The 26,250-nt window shown below is 34.3% G+C and overlaps 1 protein-coding gene across 1 annotated transcript in view; it reads left to right on the top strand.

The window, feature by feature from the left end:
* The first annotated feature begins 7,795 nt into the window (after nt 1–7,795).
* The window catches only part of LOC116113798 (protein SWEETIE), a 29,806-nt gene continuing 11,351 nt past the window's right edge, over nt 7,796–26,250 (top strand). The window contains 25 exon segments of the mRNA XM_031399959.1: nt 7,796–8,058; nt 8,345–8,552; nt 10,387–10,493; nt 11,346–11,582; nt 11,687–11,776; nt 11,875–11,962; nt 13,530–13,594; nt 14,140–14,244; nt 15,671–15,760; nt 16,022–16,102; nt 16,539–16,607; nt 17,594–17,719; nt 18,539–18,642; nt 19,154–19,286; nt 19,364–19,470; nt 21,162–21,272; nt 21,362–21,529; nt 21,673–21,759; nt 21,971–22,064; nt 23,395–23,463; nt 24,264–24,386; nt 24,472–24,540; nt 24,646–24,750; nt 25,315–25,403; nt 25,899–26,055. Of these exon segments, the coding sequence (XP_031255819.1) occupies nt 7,894–8,058; nt 8,345–8,552; nt 10,387–10,493; nt 11,346–11,582; nt 11,687–11,776; nt 11,875–11,962; nt 13,530–13,594; nt 14,140–14,244; nt 15,671–15,760; nt 16,022–16,102; nt 16,539–16,607; nt 17,594–17,719; nt 18,539–18,642; nt 19,154–19,286; nt 19,364–19,470; nt 21,162–21,272; nt 21,362–21,529; nt 21,673–21,759; nt 21,971–22,064; nt 23,395–23,463; nt 24,264–24,386; nt 24,472–24,540; nt 24,646–24,750; nt 25,315–25,403; nt 25,899–26,055 (2,847 nt within the window). The 5' untranslated portion in view covers nt 7,796–7,893.

Consider the following 26,250-nt stretch of genomic DNA (forward strand, 5'->3'; position numbering starts at 1 on the left):
TAAAAGCTTATAGTTACTTTGTTTTGTTGCATATATGTGATTGACGGTTAAGATATACTCTTTTATCTTCTTAGAGGAGGTCCTCCAAACTGGGTTGATACTTGATATGAGTGATGAGTTAAAAGGTCATAACAGAAGCTTGGTTTTTTGACCAAAAAGCATATATATATATATATATATTTTTTTTTTTTTTTTTTTTTGGAGTTGAATTAGGAGGAGTGGACCATGTGGATGAAAGGATCTTTAACCCATAGTTCTTCAGGTCCTGAAGAAATATAAACAAATTGGGTTTGGTGCCTTTTTATGACACCCGAAAGTGGTCAGACTCATTGTAGTGGACCATTCTTGGGATACTATATAAGTATATATTCATGTCTGTATTTAAATAATACTTTATGTTCAGTCCAATAATATTATAATAAAATTACAGTTTAACGACATTAATCTCTTAAAATACGATATAATAACAAAAATTTTCCAAAATAACAATCCTCTTATCATTTTTTAATTTGTAGACAGCCGAGAGTGTCCGGGCCAACTTGTGCCTTATACGCACTTCAACTAATCCTTCAAGATCTTAGAATTACCGATCAAATAAGAGCTTTAGTGACCACTTTTATTAGGAACTGAGATGAATCAAACTCAGAATCTCTTGAGTAATACACTTAGGAGTCTTAAATGACTACTTAACCACCGGTCACCCAGTGGTGGTTAAATCCTCATATCGTTAATGAATTGTTAGTAAGCCTTATGAGTTATTAAATATTACCAAATTGCCTTTCTATCTTTTATTTTAACATTTAAAACTTTACAGTAGGGGGATTTCTGTTATTTCAGAAACGTCAAGATGATTTTGTTATTATATTATACCTTAGGGATGAATTTTAACTCTAAAATTACATATATAAGAATCTAATTGACCATTTCTATTATATCTAATAATTGAAAAATAAGGAGATTTGAATTGATTGACAGTTGACTGTGATGAAATAGAATGATGTGGTTATGGCTTGATCACAGCCTTCATTACATCTTATGATTATGCCTTGACTCCAGCCTTGATTCTTGGCATAATCATCTCAAATCAATCCTTCATAATTTGTGTAATTAGACTTTATTACATTTCCATCCTTATGCTTACATTTTATGTATAGATTGAAGCAATATGCAAAGAATATACAATATACAAAAGTATAGAAGTCTTTCTGCCATTCTCTTCTTTCTTGGCATTCTCATTTCCTTTTTCTGCTTCTCTTGCCAACTCAAGTTCTGATATGGTATCAAAGTGATCTTCATAAACACAGCTTTCACTCAGCTAACATCTTTTTTCTATCCTTGCATTGCAAATAGATACTTGTTAGTTCTCCTCATAATTTTATTTTCTTCTATCCTATTTCGTCAAACAGATGGCAAACATCCCAATCACAAAACCCATAGCCACCCTTGATGACACTAACATTAACCCAAACCAAATAGATCATACCAGTCCAGATCTAGCAAATCCAACTAGCCCAAACCCAACAAATCAAGCCGTCCCAAACCCAACAACTCAAACTGGCCCAACACTAGCAATACAAACTAGCCCAACCTCAATAACTCAGACTGGCCTAATGCCAACAATACAAACCAACCCAACCTCAATAACTCAGACTGGCCCAATACCAACAATACAAATCGGCCCAACCTCAACAACTCAGACTAGCCCAATTCCAACAATACAAACCGACCTAAACCCAACAAATCAATCCAACCCATTTGGGTTTTCGGGTTATGATCTAGGTCAAAATCCCTACCCAAACCAACCATTCAATTTCCAGATTCTACGAACCAACAACTGCCACCTTGAACCAGGCTACACCTTGTATGCACTGGTTTCTGATGGACCGGAAATCGCTCTCCTCAAATAGCCCTTGACCAGATTTGATAATTATGCTATTTGAGCTCGCGATTTCCGATGAGCTATCATAACAAAAGATAAAGAGGGATTCATTGATGGCTCGATTCCACCACCATGGATTGAATCACATCTCTACCATTACTGGAAGAGATGTAATATGTTAGTAAGATCCTGCATTGGAAATTGTTTAATGTCCAAAGTGGCGGCCTGTTTGCCTCTGTTGGAAATAACGGCTAAGATGTGGACACACATTAAAGAGATGCATGGGAAGCTTGATCTAGCAAAAGTTTTCACCCTTTGCCAACAACTTGCCAACATCCACCAAGGCAACTCCACCGTAACAACCTATTTCAACACCCTTTATGCCATATGGAATGAGTTAGATGCGGTTAAAGAAACTCTTGATGGGCCGCCAACAAACCTTGTGCAATACCAAAGAATTCGAGATCAGAAGAGGCTTAGTCGATTTCTCCTTGGGCTCAACGAATCATTCCTCTCATTTCACACCCAAATCCTAGCCACATTGTTGTTGCCAACCTTTCACTGCACTTTTCAGTTGGCTGTCCAAGAGGAGAGCCAACGGTGGCTTGACATAGATGGTGCAAAATCAAGAGAGGCCTTCACTTTTTTGGGTGAGAAGAAGAAGTTTGTGCCATTGATTGGAGAGGAAAAAAGTGTGGAACAGCTAAGTTTTTTGCAAAATGAGAAAGATAGGTTTATATATGAAGGCATGAAGGGCCAAGATTCAATTCTTTCATCCAATGGCCAGAAATTGACTTATCAATTGCAAGGTCCTCATGCCACTACATCACACATAGGGTCAAACAAGTCAACTTGGGCTAATGGTTCAAATTGGTCCAATGGGTATAGATCTTCCAAAACAAGTAAACCAAAATTGTTTTGTGAATATTGTAAAGACGGAACCATACTCAGGATCATTGCTAAAAATTACATGGGCATTTCGGACAAAAGTGGAAATTCAACCGTTCATCAAGTTACCACCATTCTTGCTGGAAATCAAGTCTAATCACCACTTATTAGTATAACACAATACAATCAACTCCTTCAGATGGTTCCTTCAGATGATGAACCAAATCTTATCCACATCTATCGTATCTTATGCAGGTACATATTTTTGCTTGAATTTTATTAAAGATTATGTTTGAATTATTGATTCAAGGGTTGGTTATCATATTATTTGCAACCCAACATTTTTCTCTCATAAAACCACTGCATCATCTATATTCGTTCGTATGCCAAACAAGAATATCACCCCAGCCACCAACATAGGAACAGTTCCTCTCACCGAAAAATTAATTTTCAAGAATGTTTTTTTTTGTTCATGCCTTCCATTTTAATCTTATCTTTGTCTCCAAAATTTGCATTGATAATAATTGCCTCTTAAAATTCCTTTCTAACACATGTGAATTTTAAGACCTTTCAATTAGGACATTGATGGGCTTGTGTAGAGTTAATAATGGTTTATACTATTAGACTTCTGATAATTTTTCTAATAAATTTCAAAGTTTGTCATCTTGTATTACAGATAAAACTGTTCATTGAAATACAAATATCAACAAAAATACTTTCATTCTCCATTAAAGACTGGGTCATAGTGCGTCAATCCCTCAACCCAAATGTCCAATATGCCCTTTAGCAAAACAATCCCGTATAACATTCACACATAGCACATTCTCTACTACACAACTTTTTCCCTAACCCACCTAGACATTTGAGGTCTTTACCACACTCCTAACCATGATAGATCCAGATTTTTTCTTACAATTGTAGATGATTTCTTCGGTGACACATGGGTCTTTCTTATGCAGTCAAAAGCCCAAACTTTCACTATTAAAAATTTCTTAACTTTGGTCACCAATCAGTTCCATTCATTTGTCCAATGTGTCTGGACATATAATGCTCGTGACTTCTTTAACCATCAATGCTCAACTCTTTTTCCCTTTTTTGGAATTCTTTATGAGAGTTCTTGCACCTATACACCTTAACAAAACAGGGTAGTTGAGAGAAAACACCGACACCTATTAGAAGTAGCCCGTGCCTTTAAACACCAAGCCAACATTCTTGTTCAATTTTGGGGTGACTGTGTTATTAGAGCCACTTACCTGATCAATCACATGCCAACCCGGATACTTGGTGGTAAGACTTCATATGAAATGTTATTCATCAAAACACCTAACAACAATCATCTACGAGTATTTGGCTCTCTTTGTTACTCTACCATTATTGGGTCAATGATTCGGACATCGGGCCACTCGATGCATTTTCATGAGATGTCCAATGCTCTAGAATAATTATCATCTTTATGATCCAACTACAAACAAATTTATGGTTTCTCGAGATGTTGTATTTTAAGAAGATAGTTTCCTTTTTCTCAATAATGAAGCAAGTGCAAGCTTCCCTCCTCAATAGTCAACCAATTTTTTGGAGATGGGCCGACAAGTTCTCTTTTTACAATGCTACCTGCCAATGACATCAACCTCTCATCAAATGTATACACACCTGCTAGTTTTATCCCTGATTCTCCATCGGTAGAAACAACACAAAGTATTGACACTTCACCTACATATCTTCCAGTATCATTAACAGGGCCTCCGGTATCTCCCATACCACCATCAAGGCCTCCAGTATCTCCCTCACCAGCTTTTGGGCCTTCTCAACGATGGTCCACCTGTATCACCCAATCTCATATCTGGATGACAGATTACATTTGTTTCACCACATTGGCTCTATAAGGTACTCCTTACCCGACCTTTAAATATGTCAATTATGATCGTCTATCTCTTGCCCACAGGGTATGTGTTCATCAGATTTCTGCCAATCATGAACCATCCACTTATTCTAAAGTTGTTCACCATCCTCACTAGCAGCAAGCCATTGCAGATGAACTTACAACTCTTGCTCAGAATAATACTTGGGACTTGGTGCCTTGTCCACCTCACCGGAAACCTATTGATTGTAAATGGGTTTATAAAATCAAACATCATGCTGATGGATCGGTTGAATGTTATAAAGCTCGGTTAGTTGTGAATGGCTTTACTCAACGATAAGGCTTTGATTACCAAGAGACATTCTCCTTTGGTGCTAACATGTTACTATCCGAGCTTTCCTTTCAATTGCTTCTGTTTGAGATTGGTCTCTCCATCAAATGGATGTTCATAATGCATTCCTTCATGGTGATCTACATGAAGAAATTGATATGGATCTTCCACAAGGACTTCGCAGACAGGGGAAGAACACAATATGTCATCTATGAAAGTCTCTCTATGGTTTAAAACAGACGTCTTGATAGTGGAATGAACAATTCACAGAAGCTCTCACAATTTAAAGATTTGTCCAATCTAAGCATGATTATGCACTCTTCTCTTGGCATAAAGGTAAAACCTTCATTGCCCTCATCATCTATGTTGATGATATTCCGATCATACGTAATGATAAAGCAGCCATCAGATTCTTAAAAGAGCATTTCAACAGACATTTTCGGATAAAAGACCTAGGGGAACCAAAATATTTATTAGGGATTTAAATTGCAAGATCTCCGATCAACATTTCCCTTAGTCAACGCAAGTATGTTCTAGAGCTTATATCAAATTCTAGATTGTCAGCATGCAGACCAAGTGTTGTTTCGGTCGAACATGACTCCAAGCTCACCACTCAGGATTATGATAAAAGGATCTCATCCTCATAAATTAATCCACCACTAGAGGATCCCTTACATTATCAAAGGCTTGTAGGGCGGCTTATTCATCTCACCATGACACGACTAGACATCAACTATGTTGTGCACATATATTCTCAGCCAGTTTATGCATGAGCCAAAGCAATCCCATATGGATACATCAATGAAAGTACTTAAGTACTTGAAAGGTTGTCTTGGCCTAAGACTTCTTTTACCTCGGGATGGAAATTTAGGCATCACTGCATACTGTGACTCTGATTGGGCCACATATCCAATGACAAATAAATCCCTCACCGGGTTTTGTATAAAGCTTGGAGGAGCTCTGATTTCTTGGAAAACAAAGAAGCAATTGACAATATCTCTTCCATCAGTAGAAGCTTAATACAGAGCCATGACGGAAGCTATATGTGAGATCACCTAGATACTTGGGTTACTAGGAGATTTGGAAATACAAACAAGTAAGCTTGTTCAATTATATTGTGATAACAAGTCCGCAAATGACATTGCAGCAAACTTGGTGTTCCATGAAAGAACAAAAGCACATAGAAATTGATTGTCACTTCATTAGAGAAAAAATTTAGAGAAAGGGATAATCAGGACTCTTCATATTCGCACTACGGAGCAACCAACATATGTCTTTACAAAACCTTTATGTAGTAGACAACATTCATATCTTCTTCACAAGCTTAGAGTTTATGACATATGCAAACCACAAGCTTGAGAGAGAGTGATGGAATATAATGTTATGGTTATGGCTTGATCCCAACCTTCATTACATCCTATGATTATGCCTTGACTCTAGCCTTGATTCTTGGCATAATCATCTCAAATCAATCATCCATAATTTGTGTAATTAGACTTTATTACATTTCCATTCTTATGCTTACGTTTTATGTATAAATTGAAGCAATATACAAAGAGTATAAAATATACAAAAGTACAAAAGTCTTTCTATCATTCTCTTCTTTCTTGGCATGCTCTGGCAGTCTCCTTTCCTCTTTCTGCTTCTCTTGCCAACTCAAGTTTTGACATACTGTAATCAGAAACTCTTTATTTACTAGACTATTGTTACACATAAAAGAGTTGTATCCTAAATGGTTGCTACACCATATTGATTTTAGGAAAGTTATTAACTTATCCAATTGTTTTATAATCATTACAGTGTTGACACTTAAATATGTATATGAGTTCACATACAAAGTTGAGATCTCAAATTATATATATAAAATTTATTGTTGTGCCATTAATAAAGAAGACAGAGAAAATAATTGTCAAAATAAGATGAAAGGTATTACTTAAAGGAACCCTTCAAAACTTGGTTAATTTCAACTTGATCCCCCAAATTCAATTATTTTAAGTAATAAGTTGTTGAAAATTACTGTAAAATAACAGCAAAGCGCCTAGATATGATTGTGCACGATGTAGAGTGGATTGGTTCCTCTTTATGCAATGCCATAAATACTTGGCTTTCGGGGTGCGGCCAAGTTCATTTGATTTGATTTTAGTTTCAAGCTCGAGTATGCCAATGTTTGTTTTTCTGGTCTAAAACTTAAGGTGATTTTTACAACTATTAACTACCCTTAATAGTTATGTGAACCCAAGGCCGAAGATGCATCGATGCAGGATTGAACTCTTCTAACACGGAAGTAACGTAAATCACAAATGTGATAAGTGATCTAAGGTAATTTGAATCTAAGAAATCAATATAAGAAATAAATATTCTTAATCGTCAGACTAACCCTTTGGGATTAAAATTATAAGATTTTGCTAAATTCATATGGTTGCTTACCAAAATAATAAAAGTTGAAAGATATTACTTTGAATTCAGAGTTTTTTAAGATGATAATAAACCATTAATTAATTAGCATATAAACAGTTAATAGATGTTAATTAATGAGGTTATCACCTAAAAAAAAATTGATATTTCTATGAAAAATGTATTAAATAAATAAAAAAATATATCCCAATTTTAAGGAATTACATATTATATTTAGGGTGCTCACCTTTACTAACAGAGATTTCACGAAAATGTTAAAAATGTTTTTTTAATTATTTTTTTTTCCTATTGAACCACATTCGACCACTAATTAAATGTTAAACCCTCAAAATTTAGACCTTTTTTTTCTTAAAATAAAAATTAAAAAAACCTCACTGTAGCGTTGGCAAATTTTTTTATTTATTTTCTTTCGGAAAGGTTTTTGGCCAAACCGTTGTGAGCTAGCATCTCTTCCACTTAAAAACTTCTTCACTTGATCCTTCTTCAAACACTGTGAAACTGAAGGAGTTCGTTCCTTCGCAGATGGCGAGGAACTACGTGAGAGAAAACGTTCCTCTCTCGCGATTCGGCGTATTGGTGGCGCAGCTAGAGTCTATAGTCACCTCCGCATCGCAACAATCGCCTGACCCTCTCCTCTGCTTCGATCTTCTCTCCGATCTCATCTCCGCCATTGACGAAGAGCCTAAGGTCACTCGATCTAAACGCTGCGTTTTCTTTCTGTACTCATTTTTACTCCAAATGTGATTTTAACCATGCGAATTGATTCAATGCTTGTTATTCCTTTCACATTATACTTCTTCTGCGTTTTCTTTAAATGAATGCATTTGATCTGCGTTGCTTTGAGCATTTCCTGTGTAGGAAGTAACAAATTAAGTTCAGTCTTAGCTAAATGTAGTAATCTATTTTATGTACATTTCCACCTTTTTTTTTTTAATTTTATTGGATTGTCTGCTTTTGGATTTGATTGATTTAGGAATCAATTTTGTTATGGCAAAGAAAGTGCGAGGAAGCATTGTACTCCATGCTTATTCTTGGTGCTCGCCGACCTGTGAGACATTTGGCTTCGATAGCGATGGGAAGAATAATATTAAAGGGAGACAATATTTCGATATATTCAAGAGTGAGCAGTCTTCAAGGGTTTCTTTCTGATGGAAAGAAGAGCGAGCCTCAGAAAGTTGCTGGTTAGTCAAAAACTTCACATATTGTAGCTTGACACTTGCGCATACTGTATATCCTCTTATAGCAGAAGAGATGAAAGTTGTTCTTCAATCTAATGCATGAAAATTGATACTTGCGCATACTGTTTTGCACGTGTATAAGACAAAGGTGAAGTAGTGATTATCTTTTGCTTAATTGTTATGTCTTATGGTAGATTTGATCCATGAATTTTATTATTATTATTATTTATTTTTTGGGAGTTTGTTGTGTTATGCGTGAAACAATGGTAGGATTGTTGGCAATTTGTAGAAGTTTAGCTTATAAGTAATTGCATTTTTTGGAGAATTATCCAGTTCCCCTCTTTATGGAGTATCTGGGACAAGAGAGTGATTGGCCTTTTGAATGATTGAAGCATTCTATTATGGAGCTATAATGTATGTTTTTGAGTCTTCTTTTTATCTTTTGTGTTTCAAAAAGATAGGACATCAGTGCACTAGATTTCACAAAGAGATCAACGAATTAGAGAAGAGAAGCAATTCTATACCAGATAATGACAAAATTCTGTTAAAGATAATCTTCCTTCCTTGAGCCAAAGGAATCAATCCATACAAAGTCAGACCAAAAGACCTCTCACTAATGTATAAAGAGAAAAAAGAAGAGTCTTGAAATTACTTTGAAAGTGATACGCAAATAGAAGCAAAAAGTCTAACTCTGTCCGACGGTCCCTTATTGTTGCTGCTTGTTTCACCAAAAGTACAATTATTTCTTTCTGGCCATATAATCCAAAGAAGAGCTGATACAACACATTTCTAGAGAGATTTAGCATTTTTCCTTCTTGAAAAGCAAAAAGTTCTCTATAAGTAAAGAATCTAAAGAACTTGGAATAGCCATGATATTTTGAATTATTTATAAATTCTATACCCTAATTTTGAAGCCATAGGACAATAAAAGAAGAGATGATTCATAATCTGCAAACTTTTCTGACCAAGGACACACCAAGATGGAGAGAGATATATCAAGAGATACTATCTTTTAATCACATATCTCATATTGATTTTGCCTTTAGCCCCACAAGGCTTGGACTTTAGAAGGGATTTTAGTCTTCCATATTATCTTGCAAGGTTTAAAGTCATCAATGGGGAATCATTTAACAACCACTCATAAAAGGATTTACAAGAGTAATTGCCCAAAGCCTCCAAGTTTTTTAATCTTCAATCCTTTTTAGTCTCATCAATATTTACGTTTCCTGTCAACTCCAAAAGCTCAATGGATTTTCACGTGTCTCTCTCCTTCAAATTCCTTTTCAAATTGAAGTTCTAATTCCATATTAGAGAACTTGCTAAGAAAACTATAAAAGAGTGCATGTAAACATTTCTATTGACACAAAACCTATAAAGATAAGGAAAATGATCACCCAAGTGGCATCTCGAAATTCTAAAATCTTCTAGCTCTTTTTGTTTATATTTGATTTATATTGTTTGTTACTCTCACCTATCTAGCCTTTATCAGCAAACAGCCTTTTGTTGGTTTATTGGATTTTAGACGTTAAGGTTTTTATCTATTTTTTTCTACTGCTTGTTTTTTTTAATAATAACTTCATACCAGTATTTCACCACCTTTTTTCTGGATTTTCTTGATGCCTTTTCCTTTTTTATATATAAAATTCTTCTAATATTGCTTGCATTATTGTATAATTGTGCACCATCTGTGTTAATATCACATGCTTTTGGTAAATACATGCTATCTGGTTTTGTTAGAAAAAGCATATTTCTTATTTCCTTGCAAGTTCGCCTAACCCTTCTGCTTGCTTTGCTGTTGATTGTACATCTGATAATCTGAATTCCTTTTTTTTGGTAGGTGCCACACAATGCTTGGGAGAATTATATCGACATTTTGGGAGAAGAATTACTTCGGGTTTGCTTGAAACAACTATTATTGCAACCAAACTAATGAAGTTTAATGAGGTAGTTTCATTTAATAAGCAACTTTAAAAATTTTATTTACATTAATGAAAACAAGGAATGAAAACATGGAAGGGAGAACTGATAGAGGAAGATTTATTTTCTCAGCCTTTAATGAAAGACTTCAGGTTTTGTATTGGTTGGTAAGCCATGGAAAGATTAATATATTTGATGTTATTCAATCTTGGTGCTGAGGGTTTTTTTCTCTCCAAATTGGTGTCTTATGTGTAGAAACAATGGTTCAAGATTTTTGGAGAGGCTGATATAGATTGGGTTATACTGAATTTTTGTGTCATTGTTTATTGGATTCCGTTAAGAATTTGTGGAGGTGAGAAAGCTCTTGTCGTTTGGAGGTGTTATAAACTGGTTGCGACGGGGGTCATTCAGACTAAAAGAAATAAAGGAATTTTTAAGAAGCTGAGGATGATGAAGTGGATTTACCATAGGAGACAGTTCATACTCTATGTGGGCTTCAGTTATAAAGCAATTTGAAGAGTTCAAAAGGATTAAGCTACTGTTTTATATTGATTTTCTGAATTTTTAAATCCTGTTTGAGGGAGTGTTAGATGTGGAGTTACTGAATTTTTGTTTGTTTTGTCTTGTTTTTGAGTCCACCTCTTTGTAAGTCCATTTATATTTAAATTTTAAATATTTTTATTGTTTCTTATAATAAAAGAAAAGAAAAGAAAAAGTCTTAATGATATCTACTTTTTTACTAGGAGAGTTGGAAAATTGAACTTTGATTACCGTCCAGAGATGAGAATTTGTTGGCTGAAGAACTGACAGAGACTGATGTGGGATAGGTTCACTTTCAAATTTGTTATTAACTTGAATTTTGCAAATCTCAAATTGCAGGAGTTTGTGAGACAAGAGGCTCTACTTTTGCTTCAAAATGCTTTGGAAGGCTCTGGTGGTAGTGCTGCTGCTTCAGCATATACTGAGGCATTCCGACTCATCATGCGGTTTGCTGTTGGGGACAAATCGTTTGTTGTTAGAATAGCTGCTGCACGCTGTCTGAAGGCTTTTGCCAACATTGGAGGACCAGGTCTTGGTGTTGGAGGACTTGACAGTTCAGCCTCTCATTGTGTCAAGGTGGCTGTTATTTGTTCTCCTTTTCCCCCTCTTTATTTTTTTATTATCGTCAATTTCTGAGGAGCTGGTTATATGTATATCATTATTGCTGCTGCTTTTAGTAGGCTCTTGAGGATCCTTTATTGTCTGTGAGGGATGCATTTGCAGAAGCTTTGGGATCATTGCTTGCTCTTGGAATGAATCCTGAGGCACAGGTGAATACATGTTAGTTTTTTTTTGTTTTTTTTTGTTTTTTTTTTTTTAAGATATTCAAATTGTCTTTCTTACATGTCATGGTTTTCATTCTTACTAGGTTCAACCAAGGGGAAAAGGTCCTTTTCCTCCAGCAAAGAAACTGGAGGGTTGTTTGCAAAGGCATTTAATTTTGCCGTTCACAAAAGGTGTACTCTTGTTTGCATTACCAAGAACTTATATTTTTTTTATATGTTTGAACTGAAAATCATACTTTAGATTGTACTTTGATTTACTAGTATAATATAGATTGCACTTCGAGTGGCAGGTGTGCTTGGAATGAATTTTATAGGGAAGCGACTCCTGAGTGTTAGATAGGAAGATGCTTTCAATTTTACTTTAATAGAAAGTAGATTATCATTCTGTGTTTTGTGGTGTACAAAGTGTTTTGGTAAATTTGTGAGTAGTGAAGGTTTTATATGCAACAGTTAACCAGCAAACCATTGGCTTAGGCTTTTGGATTTAGGGTGGTGTCGAACTTGTTTATATGCAAAACCCTCCCATGAAGGATTACGGTTCTGCTCCCAAAGTGCTTCTTGTGGTGTGTTGCTTAATATAAATTAAAAAAAAAAAAAAAAAAAAAACAAATCTCTGTGTGTGTGTGTGATTATCAACAAAATAACTTCCTTGGAAATAATCTTTCTTTACTTCTCCTATAAAAAAAATTCTCTTTTGTGCTCAATATAAGAGATATTATCACGTGATAGATGTTTCTGTTGGCTGGTGACTTCAGTTAATTAAAAAATGAGGGAAGTTAGGTTATACTACCTTCTTTTGAGGAAATTATTATTTCAATTGCAAACTGGAGTTGTTTCTTAAGTAGAATGGTCAAATTTATTTGGTGATAGTGAAAAGACGTGTTCAATCCAACTTGAGTGTGAAATCTCTTCAAAAGTTTTCCATCATACGCACACATATATAGACAGACCTTTAAATGCATAGATATATATTATCATTGGCACGGACACACAAGAACACGGACACACAGATGTACTGAAAGTGTTATCCAATTTAGAGCAAATCTTGTTCTAAATGGCATCCTGAATTGTTGGTTATGTTTCACAATGAACCTTTTGTTAATGCTGTGCTTTGAGCAGCCTCTGTGATGGCATAATAAATTTTCATATCTATCATATTTTCATGTAAGTTTCTATATGATTCCAAGTTTTACACATGAATAATCTATTATGGCCGCGTTCTCATTTTCTTGTTTTCCATATTCCAGCATGGGAAATTGTGAAGACGCTGTTCACCAGCTCTGGTGTGTTTTTGTTCTTTGGAAATAGGAAAATATGGACTAAAATTAAGGCTTAAAAGAGAAAATGGAGAAAACATAGTAAAGTTGTTTTCTCTATTTTTAAGTTTCATTAGTCCTAACAAAATTCAAACATTTTGATTTGTTTTCAAATTCACTTTTGGAAACAAACACACACACACACACACACCCCCCGCGAAAAAAAAAAAAAAAAAAAAAAATAGTAGAAGGCCACCAATATTTTCATGAAGCTTCCATATGATGGCAGCTTTGCACATGAAGATTATAAATGTATTTCTTGTTTTTTTTTTTTTTTTTTTCCGGGACTTGTGCTCAAAATTCATATATTATTTTATTTTAGTTTACCTTTTAATGTGTCTTATATGTAATAGTTATAATGTAATCTCTTGTATTTAATCTAGAAAGCTATTATTATTTCTCACAAGCAGTTCAATTTGCAGCCAATGGTGCTCGGTCAAAGAACTTGCGCATTGGCCTGACTTTATCTTGGGTATACTTTTTACAGGTATATGTTCACAATCATTCTCTCTCTTTACCAATCCGCGTCTCCCTCTTTTTGTTCCCCATCCCACTATTCCTGTATTTGCAATTATTTTTCAGAAGCATTGATATTTGAATGTATCATATATTAGCTTTGCAGCAAGTAGTGGCATTTACCTGAAAATTTGTGGCTATTTTTCAGTTTATTGGGATTAATATAGATTGCTTTGTGCATTTTGAATTGCTTGAGACGAAATTGATAATTGCCCAACTGCTGTGGTTACATGCGATTACTTGTTAGATTTAGATGTTTAAGTTTTCGCTCCATTTTGTAACGTCTTCCTCTGATAATGACTTCGAGTAATGGAATACTTATTATATTGAGGTTGATATTCCTGGAAAACTGTTACTATTTGTCTTAACCTTTGCACTTAAAATTTGTAGAATCTGATATCTTGTCTATGTAGTCAAATTTTGTTGTAATTAATTTTATTTTTGAAATATATTTTCCTGCTAATTCAGTTTACCTTGCTATTTGGTTGTAATGGATTTTACTAACATTTCTTGCAGGCTATTCGTCTCAAGTATTTGCGACCAGATAGTGAACTTCAAGGCTATGCTTTACAGGTTATGGACATGCTTCGTTTCGATGTTTCTGTTGATGCCCATGCATTGGTATATGCTTCAACACGTTTTTAGCTTTTTCCTTTATTTGCTTTTGCTTAAACTAGTTGAGAACATTCCTTTTTTATGATGAGATAGCAGTATCAGCGCAAACTTTTTTCTCATTAGTATCTCTTTCAACCGATTACTTGGTGATTTTGATGCCTTACTACGGAACAAATTATTCTGTTACCAAAAAAAAAAAAAAAAGAATTTTTGTTTTTTGTAGATAGAAAAATATCTATCAATGTGAGATATGGAATAACTAAAATCCTGAACTCTAGTGTTTCAGCATTTTTGTGCTTAAACTGATTACAGGTAGGAATGAATTGTTCTTTTTTTTCTTTGCTAGGAAGGAATGAATTGTTCTTTTTTTCCTTGGCTAGGAAGGAATGAATTGTTCTCTTCATTCCTAACTTCATCTCACTCTCCATGAGTGGTTGGCTGGCCATTTGTCAGAAGCTTTACCCAATTCCTTATCATCATGAGCATACTATCATTCCTGGTTTGAACTTTACAACGCAAACTTATTTTCAGGTTTAGAACCTGCAAAATTTAGTTGTCTGAAGGAATGACTGATATTTTCTATCGATACCCATTTGATTCACTTCATTGGCTTCTTGTCTAATTATTTATTTATTTATTTATTTTTGACATTATCACACACCACACCACACCAAATTCTTTTCCTTGCACAAACACCAATTAAATTGATCCACAAGATTCAAATGAGAGAGATTTAATTCTTAGGCTTCTTGATTGCAAGAGATTTAACAAAGTAGACTATTCCTTGGGGATGAATTCGCTTCATGATTTTATCAAAATAAGATTTAATCTATCCATATGCATGTTGTAATGCACATTGTGCATTTTGTTCTTTGTTTGATGTCTCCCATCATTGAGCTACCTTGTCCTTCAGCTTCATAATCCTTATTACTGGCCTTGTTGGGTTCTCGATCCCTTGATTTGTTTCTAAGATCCTAATAAAAAAAAAGAAAATTATTTCCTAGCCCTTCTAATTTTTTTTCTCCGTTACAGCTAGAAAGTTCTTTCATCTCATTCTAGTTAGCACCTTAATTGCAGGTAGAACTCATGGTTGCATAGATATTATGCTCATTTGTTCATGCAATCCAAGTAAAGAAATTTTGCTCTGATTTAAAGTTGACGGAGAGCAATCCTTAAAATTGATAATTGGGTTTATTCTACAGTCAAGAGTTTGTGGTTTAAGTTTAAAGAACTATAGATAGGCTGTTCTGGTAGTGTGAACTGTATTTTGAACAATAATTTGGGTTGATTTATATTTTTCAATAATATTGACAATGGGTTGAATTGAATTGGTCTGAATGAGAATAATAAGAATCTGACTTATCTTCTGGGCATGCTTGTGATTTTCTAAAAGATCAACACACTGACCAGTGTATCTCTTGGTTTTCTGAAGGCATGTGTTCTTTATATCCTACGGGTTGGTGTAACTGATCAGATGACGGAACCTACTCAAAGAAGCTTTTTGGTTTTTCTGGGAAAGCAGGTTTGTTAAAGCGTTTAAAAATGGGCATCCTTTTATTTATTTTTTTCTTTTCAATTTTTTATCACAAAACATGCAAAAGTTTGTTAGTATGAGAAGTGAGTTTCAAATTTCCAAAAGAAACTCAAAACAAAATAACAGATGTCAATCCACATTTGTCTTAATTTTTCATGAAATTGTTACTGTGCTGGCAGTGATCTTCTGCAGTCTGTCAACTTCTTCTTCGAATCTATAATGAAGCTAATCTTTTCTGAAAACTTGCAGCTTCAGTCTCTTGATGTCAGTTCGTCAATGAAAATTGCTGGTTTACGTACTTTGTCATATACTCTGAAATCGCTGGGAGAGGTGAGTCTGATTTTGTGTGACATTTGGAAACATTATTTGTTGTTTTCATGCAATTGAAAGATGGTAAAGGTGTGCTCCATTTGTCTAGACTTGGAGTGCATCAAGCTTGTTAAAAAGTAGGAAAGGCTTGCTTTTTTATAAAAAATTTTCTTTGAATGAATTAATTATAGTACTCATTTGTATCATAATGTTTTCTGATATGAAACAGTATTATAATTATCTTGTTTTATGATATGAACTGGTATAAGCATGGTATTTTTTCTGGAAGCAATATAGACAGCCTCACAGTTTTACCCAAATGATCAATATAGAATAATCTTGGAATTTTCTGTGATAGGCACCCATATGGATGCCAAAAGAAATATAAACATTGTATTATAATATTAGGTGTGGACTGTATAATCAATTAGGTGGTTCGTGATTTGTCCAATTGCAGGTTCCATCGGAATTCAAGGAAGTGTTTGATAGCACAGTCGTTGCAGCCGTGTCTCATTCATCACAACTTGTAAGATCTTGATTTTGTTTGTTTTCTTTCTCTTTCATTTTCCTCTTTAGTTGTACTGAGAGACAACACTTTTTTACTGTTGAAACTAATGTACAATTTGATAGTAAACAAGAAAAAATTATTAGTGTAGAAGAGTAGATACAGAAGTGAACTAGGAGTCCACAGGGACATAAAAACTGTCTTATTGAATCCGGACTTGTTTACTTTATCATGATTGTTTCATTATTTATTTATTTTTTTTTTCAAAAAGAGAAAATTCCATGACTTCTGTTAAGACAAGAAAAGAGGGCCATTTTATTCTGAGTTGCAATATTCAATAAAATTGATGCAGCAAAACATGGGTCCCATCATTCCACTGTGTGAGTTATGGTATGTTGCCAGAAAGAGCTATGTAGTGTCAGGGTGGTGTTTCTTTTAGGAAGCATAGAGAACAAGACTTTTGTTGGAGGAAACCATGGTACTAGAATTTTATGTTTTTTATGATGAGGATGCTGTTGTTTTTTCATTTAATTTGATTTTGTGATGCCATATTTGCTTTTTATAAGGCTGTATAATTGGACCAAAGCCTATAGGTACTGGTCATCCATTTTTCAGTATACCAAAGCCTATATAGTTTTTAGTCCCTTCACTTTCTGATTGGTTGTTTCATGAATTCCTTTTCTGTGTAAATCGTTTGGCTTTTTGTCCTTACTTGCCTTCTCAAAAGTATTAAGAAAAGTTGGAAAGTTGTATTCTGAACATGGTTGCTGGTGAAGAACTGGATTGACTTTGCCCTGGTTTTGAATATTGGTTTACTCATGACTTTTATGGTGACAAAACATTATGTATGACAACAAGGTTATATCTTGTAATGCTTGAAATGGCATATATGATTTCATAGCTTCCCTTGCCTTATTATAGTCTAGTAAGGTTATGCTCTAGCCTTGTGCGTTTCATTTATATAGTTTTCCGTAAAACTGGAACGTTAATTAGGAACTTATTCTTAGGTTCGGATTGAAGCTGCTTTGACATTCCGTGCATTGGCTGAAGTTGATCCCACCTGTGTTGGTGGTTTGGTTTCTTATGGGGTGACCACACTGAATGCTTTAAGAGAAACTGTTTCATTTGAAAAGGTAAAGTTAATTTTCTCAATGATTTGTTATTCAATTAATATTATTTACATTGTTGTCCTTTTGGAATCATTTTAGTGTTCTGTATGTTACCGTCTAGGTTGGTTTCTTTGTAGCTTTTTTGCTTCTTCTTAAAGTTTGTAATACTGTTTAATATTATTGATAGTGCCTATACAAGTAATCCTTTTTTGTCCAATTCTTTTCCATCAAAACTGTCTCTTAAGTGCTCTGCATTGATTTTGTGGTTACTGAAATTTCCTTCTTAAAGCGATGCACTTAATTATTTATTGCATCTGTTACACTGATGTGCTTTATGCTTTGGCTACTGAACATATTTGCTATAACTTCATTTGGCACTAGGAATGTCACAGTGAGGGACAACGAGCCGAAATGGATAAAAAGGGTTACAAGCAATCTTGTGTGATGACCTAAAAAAATTGTTTTCTTAGTGGTTTGCTAAGAAGATGCTGTTTAGGCATTTTGGTGGGGTAAAATTTGGTTCAAATCACATCTTAGATATTTTAATTGCTTCATGGCTGCAGCAATGTTGTTTTAAAGATCCCGAGTTTGCTGATACTAACTTGTGTCAATCTTTTGCTTTGTCCTTGAACTTTGTAGAGCATTCTCCTCCTGTAAGAAATTCTACTTTGGAAATAAACAGAATGCATGCACAGGCATGAATTATTTTGGATAAATGATGACCATGTGAAAAGTTATTTATTTTTTTATTGATTTCTGCTGCTTGCAGATTAAGCACTATTTTCCATGAATGCTTTAATTGGTAGATTAATTTATTGATGGATTCTTATGCGCTAATGATAGGGAGGCAATTTGAAAGTTGAGCTGGACTCATTGCATGGACAGGCTACAGTTTTAGCAGCTTTAGTTTTCGTATCTCCAAAGTTACCTCTTGGTTATCCAGGCAGGTAATGATCGTTTTTTGTATTTAGTACTTCTTGTGATGCCATCTGTATACTCTGGCTGCTGGTTTCATATTTGCCAGGAGTTACCTTTGCCTGTTTCTCTCTTCTCACGCATCATCTACTCTATTTTCTTTACATGCTACTCATTGGGCATCTAGTACTTCAGAGTTCCAGGAGAAACTCTTATCTTGAGTTACTTTCTTAGGATCACTTCACTTTTATTGATTTTTCTTTGAGCCAAATCTCACAAAAAAACTTGGGTCTTGCGAGGGATTTATCCTTCCAAATCATTTTTCAATTTTTAGTTCTAATGAAGTAAACATTTGGTTCTAGATTTCAAAAATAAAAGATGATGGTGTTTTTGGATAGTGTTAGATTTTGTTGCTTCTTTGTTTCTTGTTATACTATAAATTCTTCTCTCTTCCTAGTTCGATAGATCTAATTATTTATAATACTTATGTTATGTATAGTTTTTTGTGCTAAGCTGTGAATATAATCATGTTATTGTGCTCAGATTACCTAGATTGGTGCTTGAACTTTCAAAGAAAATGCTAACAGAATCTAGTCGAAATGCTGTGGCTGCTACTGTTGAAAAAGAAGCTGGATGGTTACTTTTATCATCTTTATTAGCTTCTATGCCAAAGGAGGTATCCAGTCATCTCTACACTCTTGATTTAATGTAATAATAATGTGTATAATATGGCAATATTTTTGATGCATGCAGGAGCTGGAAGACCAGGTTTTTGATATTCTTTCCTTATGGGCTACCCTTTTTAATGGAAACCTGGAAAATCTACTAAAGCGAAATGGAGAGTTAGCATCTATGATATGGTAAGCCATTTTATGAGTGCTTTTTTCAAATTATTTTCTTCTCAGGTGGGATTCTGAAAAATCTCAGTAGATCTGCAGGTTCTAGCTTCTCTGGTAAAACATGCTAGATTTGTTACTTAACCTGTAGTTTACTTTGGAGGACCTTGAACCTTGTCTCAAGTTCATGTTATGTAGACTGTTTATAAATTTTCTTTCCCATAAAACTATAATGATTAATAATTGAGGCATTTTAATTGTGAGTTTAAGCATAAGAAAAGTTCTGGAGAGAAGGGGAAAGGAAAAAATTATTACATGGACAACATTGGTGCAATTTTGTTGCAGTATCTGGCTGTATATGGGATACTTATTTCAGTTTCCTTGGAATAACCTAAATTTTGCACAGAAATCTTTATGAATTTGAAAATTACAAATTTGAAAAAATGTCTGTATTGAGCTGTGGCACTAATTTAATTATTCTAATTTATGTGGATACATATTCTTTGCTTGTTCTTGGAGCCCTTTTACCACCAGCAGCCCGAAAATCTTTTCTTAGTATGTATTTGTTTCCAATTAGGGTTTCCGAGAGTAATTTTACATTTTTTCCCCTCAAATCTTAACTTGTCCTTAGTGTTTGACTTGCTGGTCCTTTGACCACTTCGCCTGAAATTAGTAAAACTGACCAATAATAACCCCCCAAAAAAGAGCTTTTACTGGGTTATGGGAAGCCCTCACAACGTAAGTTATGTTGTCTTGATGGCATTCAATGAGATTGTTCCAATTAATTGTTTCTGTTGATTCTTTTTTTTTTTTTTTTTTTTTTGTTGTAGAAATAATTAAGAGTATATTATAATAATTTCACTGCCTAGATTTTTTTTTTTTTTTTTTTTTTTAAGAAATTAATATCTATAGCCATTGGGCTATGCTATATCTTTCTTTTTAATGTGAGAGTAAACACTTTTTCCCCATCAAGGTTTGTCTTACTGACACTTTTCCACTAAAAAATTTTTAAAATCCCACTTTTCACCCAAAGTTTATATTTGGTAATATCCAAAGCCGATTCCTGCGGCAATAATTCTCCTTCTCATCATCATTTGAACCTCTGGTCTCTTCTCTACAAAATCTCTCTCATCGCAAAACTAGGGTATCTTCTTTTTAACTGATTTTTTGCTGATTTTTGGGGCGAATATTCAATCGGTTAGCACCATTTAATCCATTGGCCTTCACTCTACAAAATCCCTCTTACCTTGGCTTCCAGTAACTTACCGAATGCTGGCTGAGAAAGTAAAGTGTATTTTAGATATTATCGGAATATAAACTTTGGGTGGGAAAGTGGTAATTTGAAACTTTTTTAGTGCAAAAGTGTCATTAAGGCAAACCTTGGGTGGGAAAGTCGTTTACTCTTAATGTTAATAATAGTACTTTGGTTTAGTAGTGTACAATTATAAATGAATATATGGGGTGTTTTGGGTTCATTGGCTAAGTATGGAAGAAAAAGTTATTTTAGCTCTAGTTATTTGCTTTTGGTAATTGTCTTTTTAACTTGTTATAAGATAGTATATTTTTATTCATTTTAATGTATTGCTACTTTTTTGCCCTGCATTTTCAGTGTGTAAAAAATCTGTTTTATGTTATAGGCTGATTGTTTTATGTTGCCTGACCTGATTGTCTTTGTGAAGTAAAAGATATCTGATTTTCTGTTTTTTCTTTTTTAGTCTGTTGTCTACTGCAATTGATGCACTTACAGCATTTGTGAGATGCTTTGTTTCTCCTGGTGCTATGAACAGCGGGATCCTACTTCAACCAGTTATGGTATATCTGAGTAGGTATGGCAGTTATTTTGCAAATTTTTATTTTTGGTGCTATGTTTTTGTTTAGTACTTTTTTGGATATGATCTTTCTATATGGAAAACAGGGCTTTATCCTACATATCAATTACAGCAGTTAAAGAACTACCAAATATCAAGCCTGCAATGGACATATTAATCATAAGAACGTTGATAGCCTATCAGTCACTCCCTGATCCTGTGGCATATAAAAGTGACCATCCCCAGCTTCTTCAATTATGCACAATGCCATACAAGTAATGTTGGCTATTTTAATCTCTTTTTTATCAATTTTATTTGAGGGTGAAATGCTATATAAAGTTTTCTTCATTATTCGAAGATTTGGGTTTTAATGAATAAGATCTAATAAATGTCATGTCATGCTGGGTAAATATAAAAGGGATGCTTCTGTATGTGAAGAAAGCTCTTGCTTGAGGTTGCTGTTGGACAAAAGAGACGCATGGTTGGGTCCTTGGATTCCTGGCAGGTGTTTAGCTTTTCACTTCCTGACATTTATCTCTAAAGATTCTTAGAACTTGTAATTTCTTTTGGTTAATCTTTTCTATTTATTATTTACAACCTTGATGATGTCACATGTCGTATCATTTCATTTTATTGTTTTATGTATTTTTGCAAATTTCTAATTTCATAGGCAAAATCTGAGAAATATATATCTTTTGTTTATTGGTTTTATTCAGAGATTGGTTTGAGGATGAACTTCGTGCTTTTGAAGGTGGAAAAGATGGTCTCATGCCTTGTGTATGGGAGAATGAAGTTTCTAGTTTCCCTCAGGTAATTATTTTTTTCTCTTATCTATGGGTTCAGTGTCATTAAATATTTTTGACATAGAATTCTGTTGCACTTCCAACACTTTCTGTCTTTTTGACTCTTAATAGAAGAGCATTTTCTTCAATGTTAAAATTTGGTCTATTATGAACATGGTTAAGGTAATACTAAATAATGAACAACATATGTAGGCTAATGAAAGTATAACTTTTAAGTTGTTTTTGCTGGATAGCTATTATGAAGATATGCACTTGATCAAAAGTTGAAATTCAATTTTTGGATGTCAGCAGCTTTTTCATATGTTTGTGTCAGTGGGCTGGGATGGCAAGTGTTTGAACAATGTAAATGATTTGAATCTATGCCAGCCAACCTAAGATTAAGTTGAAATATTGAGTGACTAAACCAATTTGAGGAGAAACCAATGCACTTGTAGCTGACATTCCATTAGAAGCAATAATATGTCTGAGTAATTGTCTACGATTTCAAGGTTCAGACTGAATTATTGAATAAGTAATTGGAAAGTTGTGTGCCATAATATGTTTCCAAGTCTCTTACCTAGATTCATCACTATTGTCTCATTTATGGTGTGTTTTTGTTTGGAGAGGGATCGGGATTGTCAAAAGTTAATTGGTATTGTTCCTCTACCCAAGAGAAAGCTATTATGGATGATTGTCCCCTATCATCTGCCTACAACCTCAATCCAGTCTTGCCATTTGGGCCCATTTTGGTTGAGCGGTTACATGTTGGTCATTGTGAGAAGTGGTTGCAAGGGGAAGTGTACTCAGGGTAGGAAGTCCTGAAGATATTAGTTTTCTTCCTTGATTTTTTTTTTTTTTTTTTGTTACCTGATTAGACTAGACAAGTATTCTGTAAAATTCATGGCATATAGTCATAGTATATGCAAGGAATTTGAGGTTGCAAGATTATAGCAGGTAATCTTTCTTTAACTATCTGTCATGGTGTCTTGCTGAATTTTGAGTTTTATTTAGATCCACCGCTCATTCTTTGAGGATGTCATCCACCTGTTGTAACATGATACTAATGGAACAAGGGCCCAGAAAGGGCAAAATCCCTCAATGTTGATTGTACATGTGAATGCATAATTCTATATTTTCTACTAGATCGTATTATGCCTAGAGCCATGGACTTCATTTTAAACACAGTGAAAGCTTTTGTTTTATATCCAAAGTATGTGCTCAAGTATTCCAATATATTTATCTCTTTGCATTGTTTTTTATGTTTTTTTAATAATGTCCTCTATTATTTTTTTTATTCAAGGCATCTGCTGTTTTATTTATTTTTCTTTAATTACTGAAGAATGGTTTTCATCTTGAAGCCGGAGACAATAAAGAAAACTTTGGTGAACCAGATGCTTCTCTGCTTTGGAATTATGTTTGCTTCTCAGGTAGTTGATTATTATCTGATTGTACTTTAATTTATTTTGTGTCTATTACAAGTAGAATGGATGATTCTTTATCTTCTTCATTGGATTTGGTTTGGAATTTTAGTATTTACGGGAATTTGAATGATTGGGAGATAGGTGAATTATCTTTAATTCTTTCAATTTTTGATATTGCTTCTTTAAATAGAGTGAACGAGGGTGCTAGAGTGTGGAAGTTTGTGTCTTTAGGTGGATTGTCTTTTAAATCTTTCTCCAATTGGGTTATTAATGATCTTTCTCACCCTCAAATCCTTCAAGCCTTGATCATTTGGAAAGCTAAAGTCCCTTGTATGGTTCAATTTTTTGTTTGGTCATTGGTCATGTAATAATTAACACTCATGATATCATGCAAAGGAGATGGACTAACACTTGTTTATCTCCTAACTGGTCCACTATTTTGTGAAAAGGATTTTTGTAAGCATTGACCATCTCTTTCTTCATTAATTTAATGCACTGAAACAATGGTGGAATCTCTTTAGAGAAGTATGAATTTCTTTGGTTGTTCTGGTCTCTTGTAGATCTTTGTTGGTTGAAGTTTGCGATGCTCTTGGTGGGGGAGAAAAAGCCAAGGTTTGTGGAGTTGCCGTGTTTTGGGTTATATCTTATATGTTTTGTGTGCTGTTCTGTTTCTTATTTTAATGACGAACTAATGGTTCCTCATTTTTGTATATTTTCTTATTGTTAAGATATTGAGTTCTATGTTTTTATTAGAAATAAAGATATTAATAAAACATCACAGTGTAACCTTGAATATGATATCCCAGGATAGAAGTGGGATGCTGTCGCTTCTTGGAATGATTGACCAGTGTCTGAAAGCGGGAAAAAAGCAGTCATGGCATGCAGCCAGTGTAACCAATATATGTGTAGGGTTACTTTCTGGGTTAAAGGTGCTTACATCCCCTCTTTCATATGCATAAACGAACTTTTGTGTGGGCTTTAATTTTGTAACTATGACTTGATTCCTTGCCTTAGGCTTTGCTTACATTTCGTTTTCAACCTTTGTGACCAGAGGTATTGAATTTGGCACAGGCTATTTTCCAGGTACTAAATCTTGTTTGTGAATAACAAACATAATTATATAATTGATCTAAAGTTTCTATATTACTTTACTTTCTATACATATATTTTATTTATTTAATTTGACAGAATATTCTAGCGGAAGGAGACATTTGTCCATCGCAACGTAGGGCATCATCAGAGGGTCTTGGTCTATTAGCTCGCCTTGGAAATGATATCTCTACAGCAAGAATGGTTAGTTATGTCATGTGATTCTATGCATTTTATCTCGATAAGCTTGCTCATTTATAATTTCCATATTTGATTCTTTACATTCTTACATTTATGTGTCTTTTATATATCCACACGAACATATGCTTACATTGAAAGATATACACAAGTGTCTTTGTCCTTTGGATTATTCAAATCTGTGATGTTTGATATCGCATGTCTGTGAATAATGTGATGCTTGCTGTCATGTTGATTTGTACGGCTAGTTTGTTCTCTTATTTTTTTGTAACATTGTGTTTTGTTGATGGAATTAAATTTTGGGAATGGGATTAAGTGGAACTGGAGGGTCAGAGCCAACTTTTTCCGAAGGAGACAACTCCATTTCCAATTTCTCAACCAAATTCTTTTTCACCAAATGCAGCTTTGTAATTCTTTATCATAGAAGCTATAATTGTTGTTGAAGAGGTTGAACTATTACATTTGCCGACTATTGAAAGCTTCTGATGTCTCTTTTCAATTATCACTATGCATTCAGTTTTAATATCTTTGTTTGCTCTCTTCCCTGCATGCTATATTGGTGAAAATCAGACTCGATTGCTTCTTGGTGACCTGGCTGGGGTGACTGATTCAAATTATGCTGGATCAATTGCTCTTGCCCTTGGCTGCATTCATCGTAGGTAATATTAAGTTTCTCTCCCTCTCTCTTCATTTCTATTATTTTTATACTATACCTATTTTCTGTTAATATGCCTGAGTTATATTGCCGAAAAGTGGGAAGTGAGCGCTGAGTTTTTAGAGGTGTTGCTGTTGCTTGCATATCTGAGTTTAGAATCTAATTTATTGTCTTATTGAGTGAAGGATGTGAGATTAGGAGTTATTTCTATGAAATGTTGTTAAATTACAGAATATTTGATGTTATCATTAATGAAGATATTTTTTAAATGTTAAATCATATTTTGTTTTCAAGTGAAATGGTCAAATCAATGGTAGTTGCTCCCTATATGTAACAGTTTGTCTCACGTCAGATTTTGGTGTTGGATCCTATGCTGACTATATGCTTTTTCATGGTGTTTTTCTCTCTTTTTTTTTTTCCTGTAATGATGTGTGTTGCTAGCATTGTTCATAAACTAAAGATTATAATCTTTCTATATAAGTATCTGTCTTAAATGCAGTGCAGGAGGAATGGCCTTATCAAGTTTAGTGCCTTCAACTGTAAGCTCGGTATCTTTGCTGGCTAAAACTTCAATTCCAGGTTTACAGATGTGGTCTTTGCATGGACTTCTTTTGACCATTGAGGCTGCAGGCTTGTCCTTTGTATCTCATGTCCAGGTAATAAAATCCCTCACCATAGCAGTGTTTTTCTTTGTGCCTCCTTAACTGTCTCATAAATATCCATACCTGTATTGAAATTTATTCAATTTGGGTGATGGAGCAACTTGTGTCTGGTTAATAGAAGTTCATTTTGTTATGTTACCATATGAACTGGGAGCAAATATGCTTTAAGAAACAGTTAGTTTTGATGTT

Source organism: Pistacia vera, unplaced genomic scaffold (genome assembly GCF_008641045.1).
Source record: "Pistacia vera cultivar Batoury unplaced genomic scaffold, PisVer_v2 Contig691, whole genome shotgun sequence".
Classification (NCBI taxonomy): Eukaryota; Viridiplantae; Streptophyta; class Magnoliopsida; order Sapindales; family Anacardiaceae; genus Pistacia; species Pistacia vera.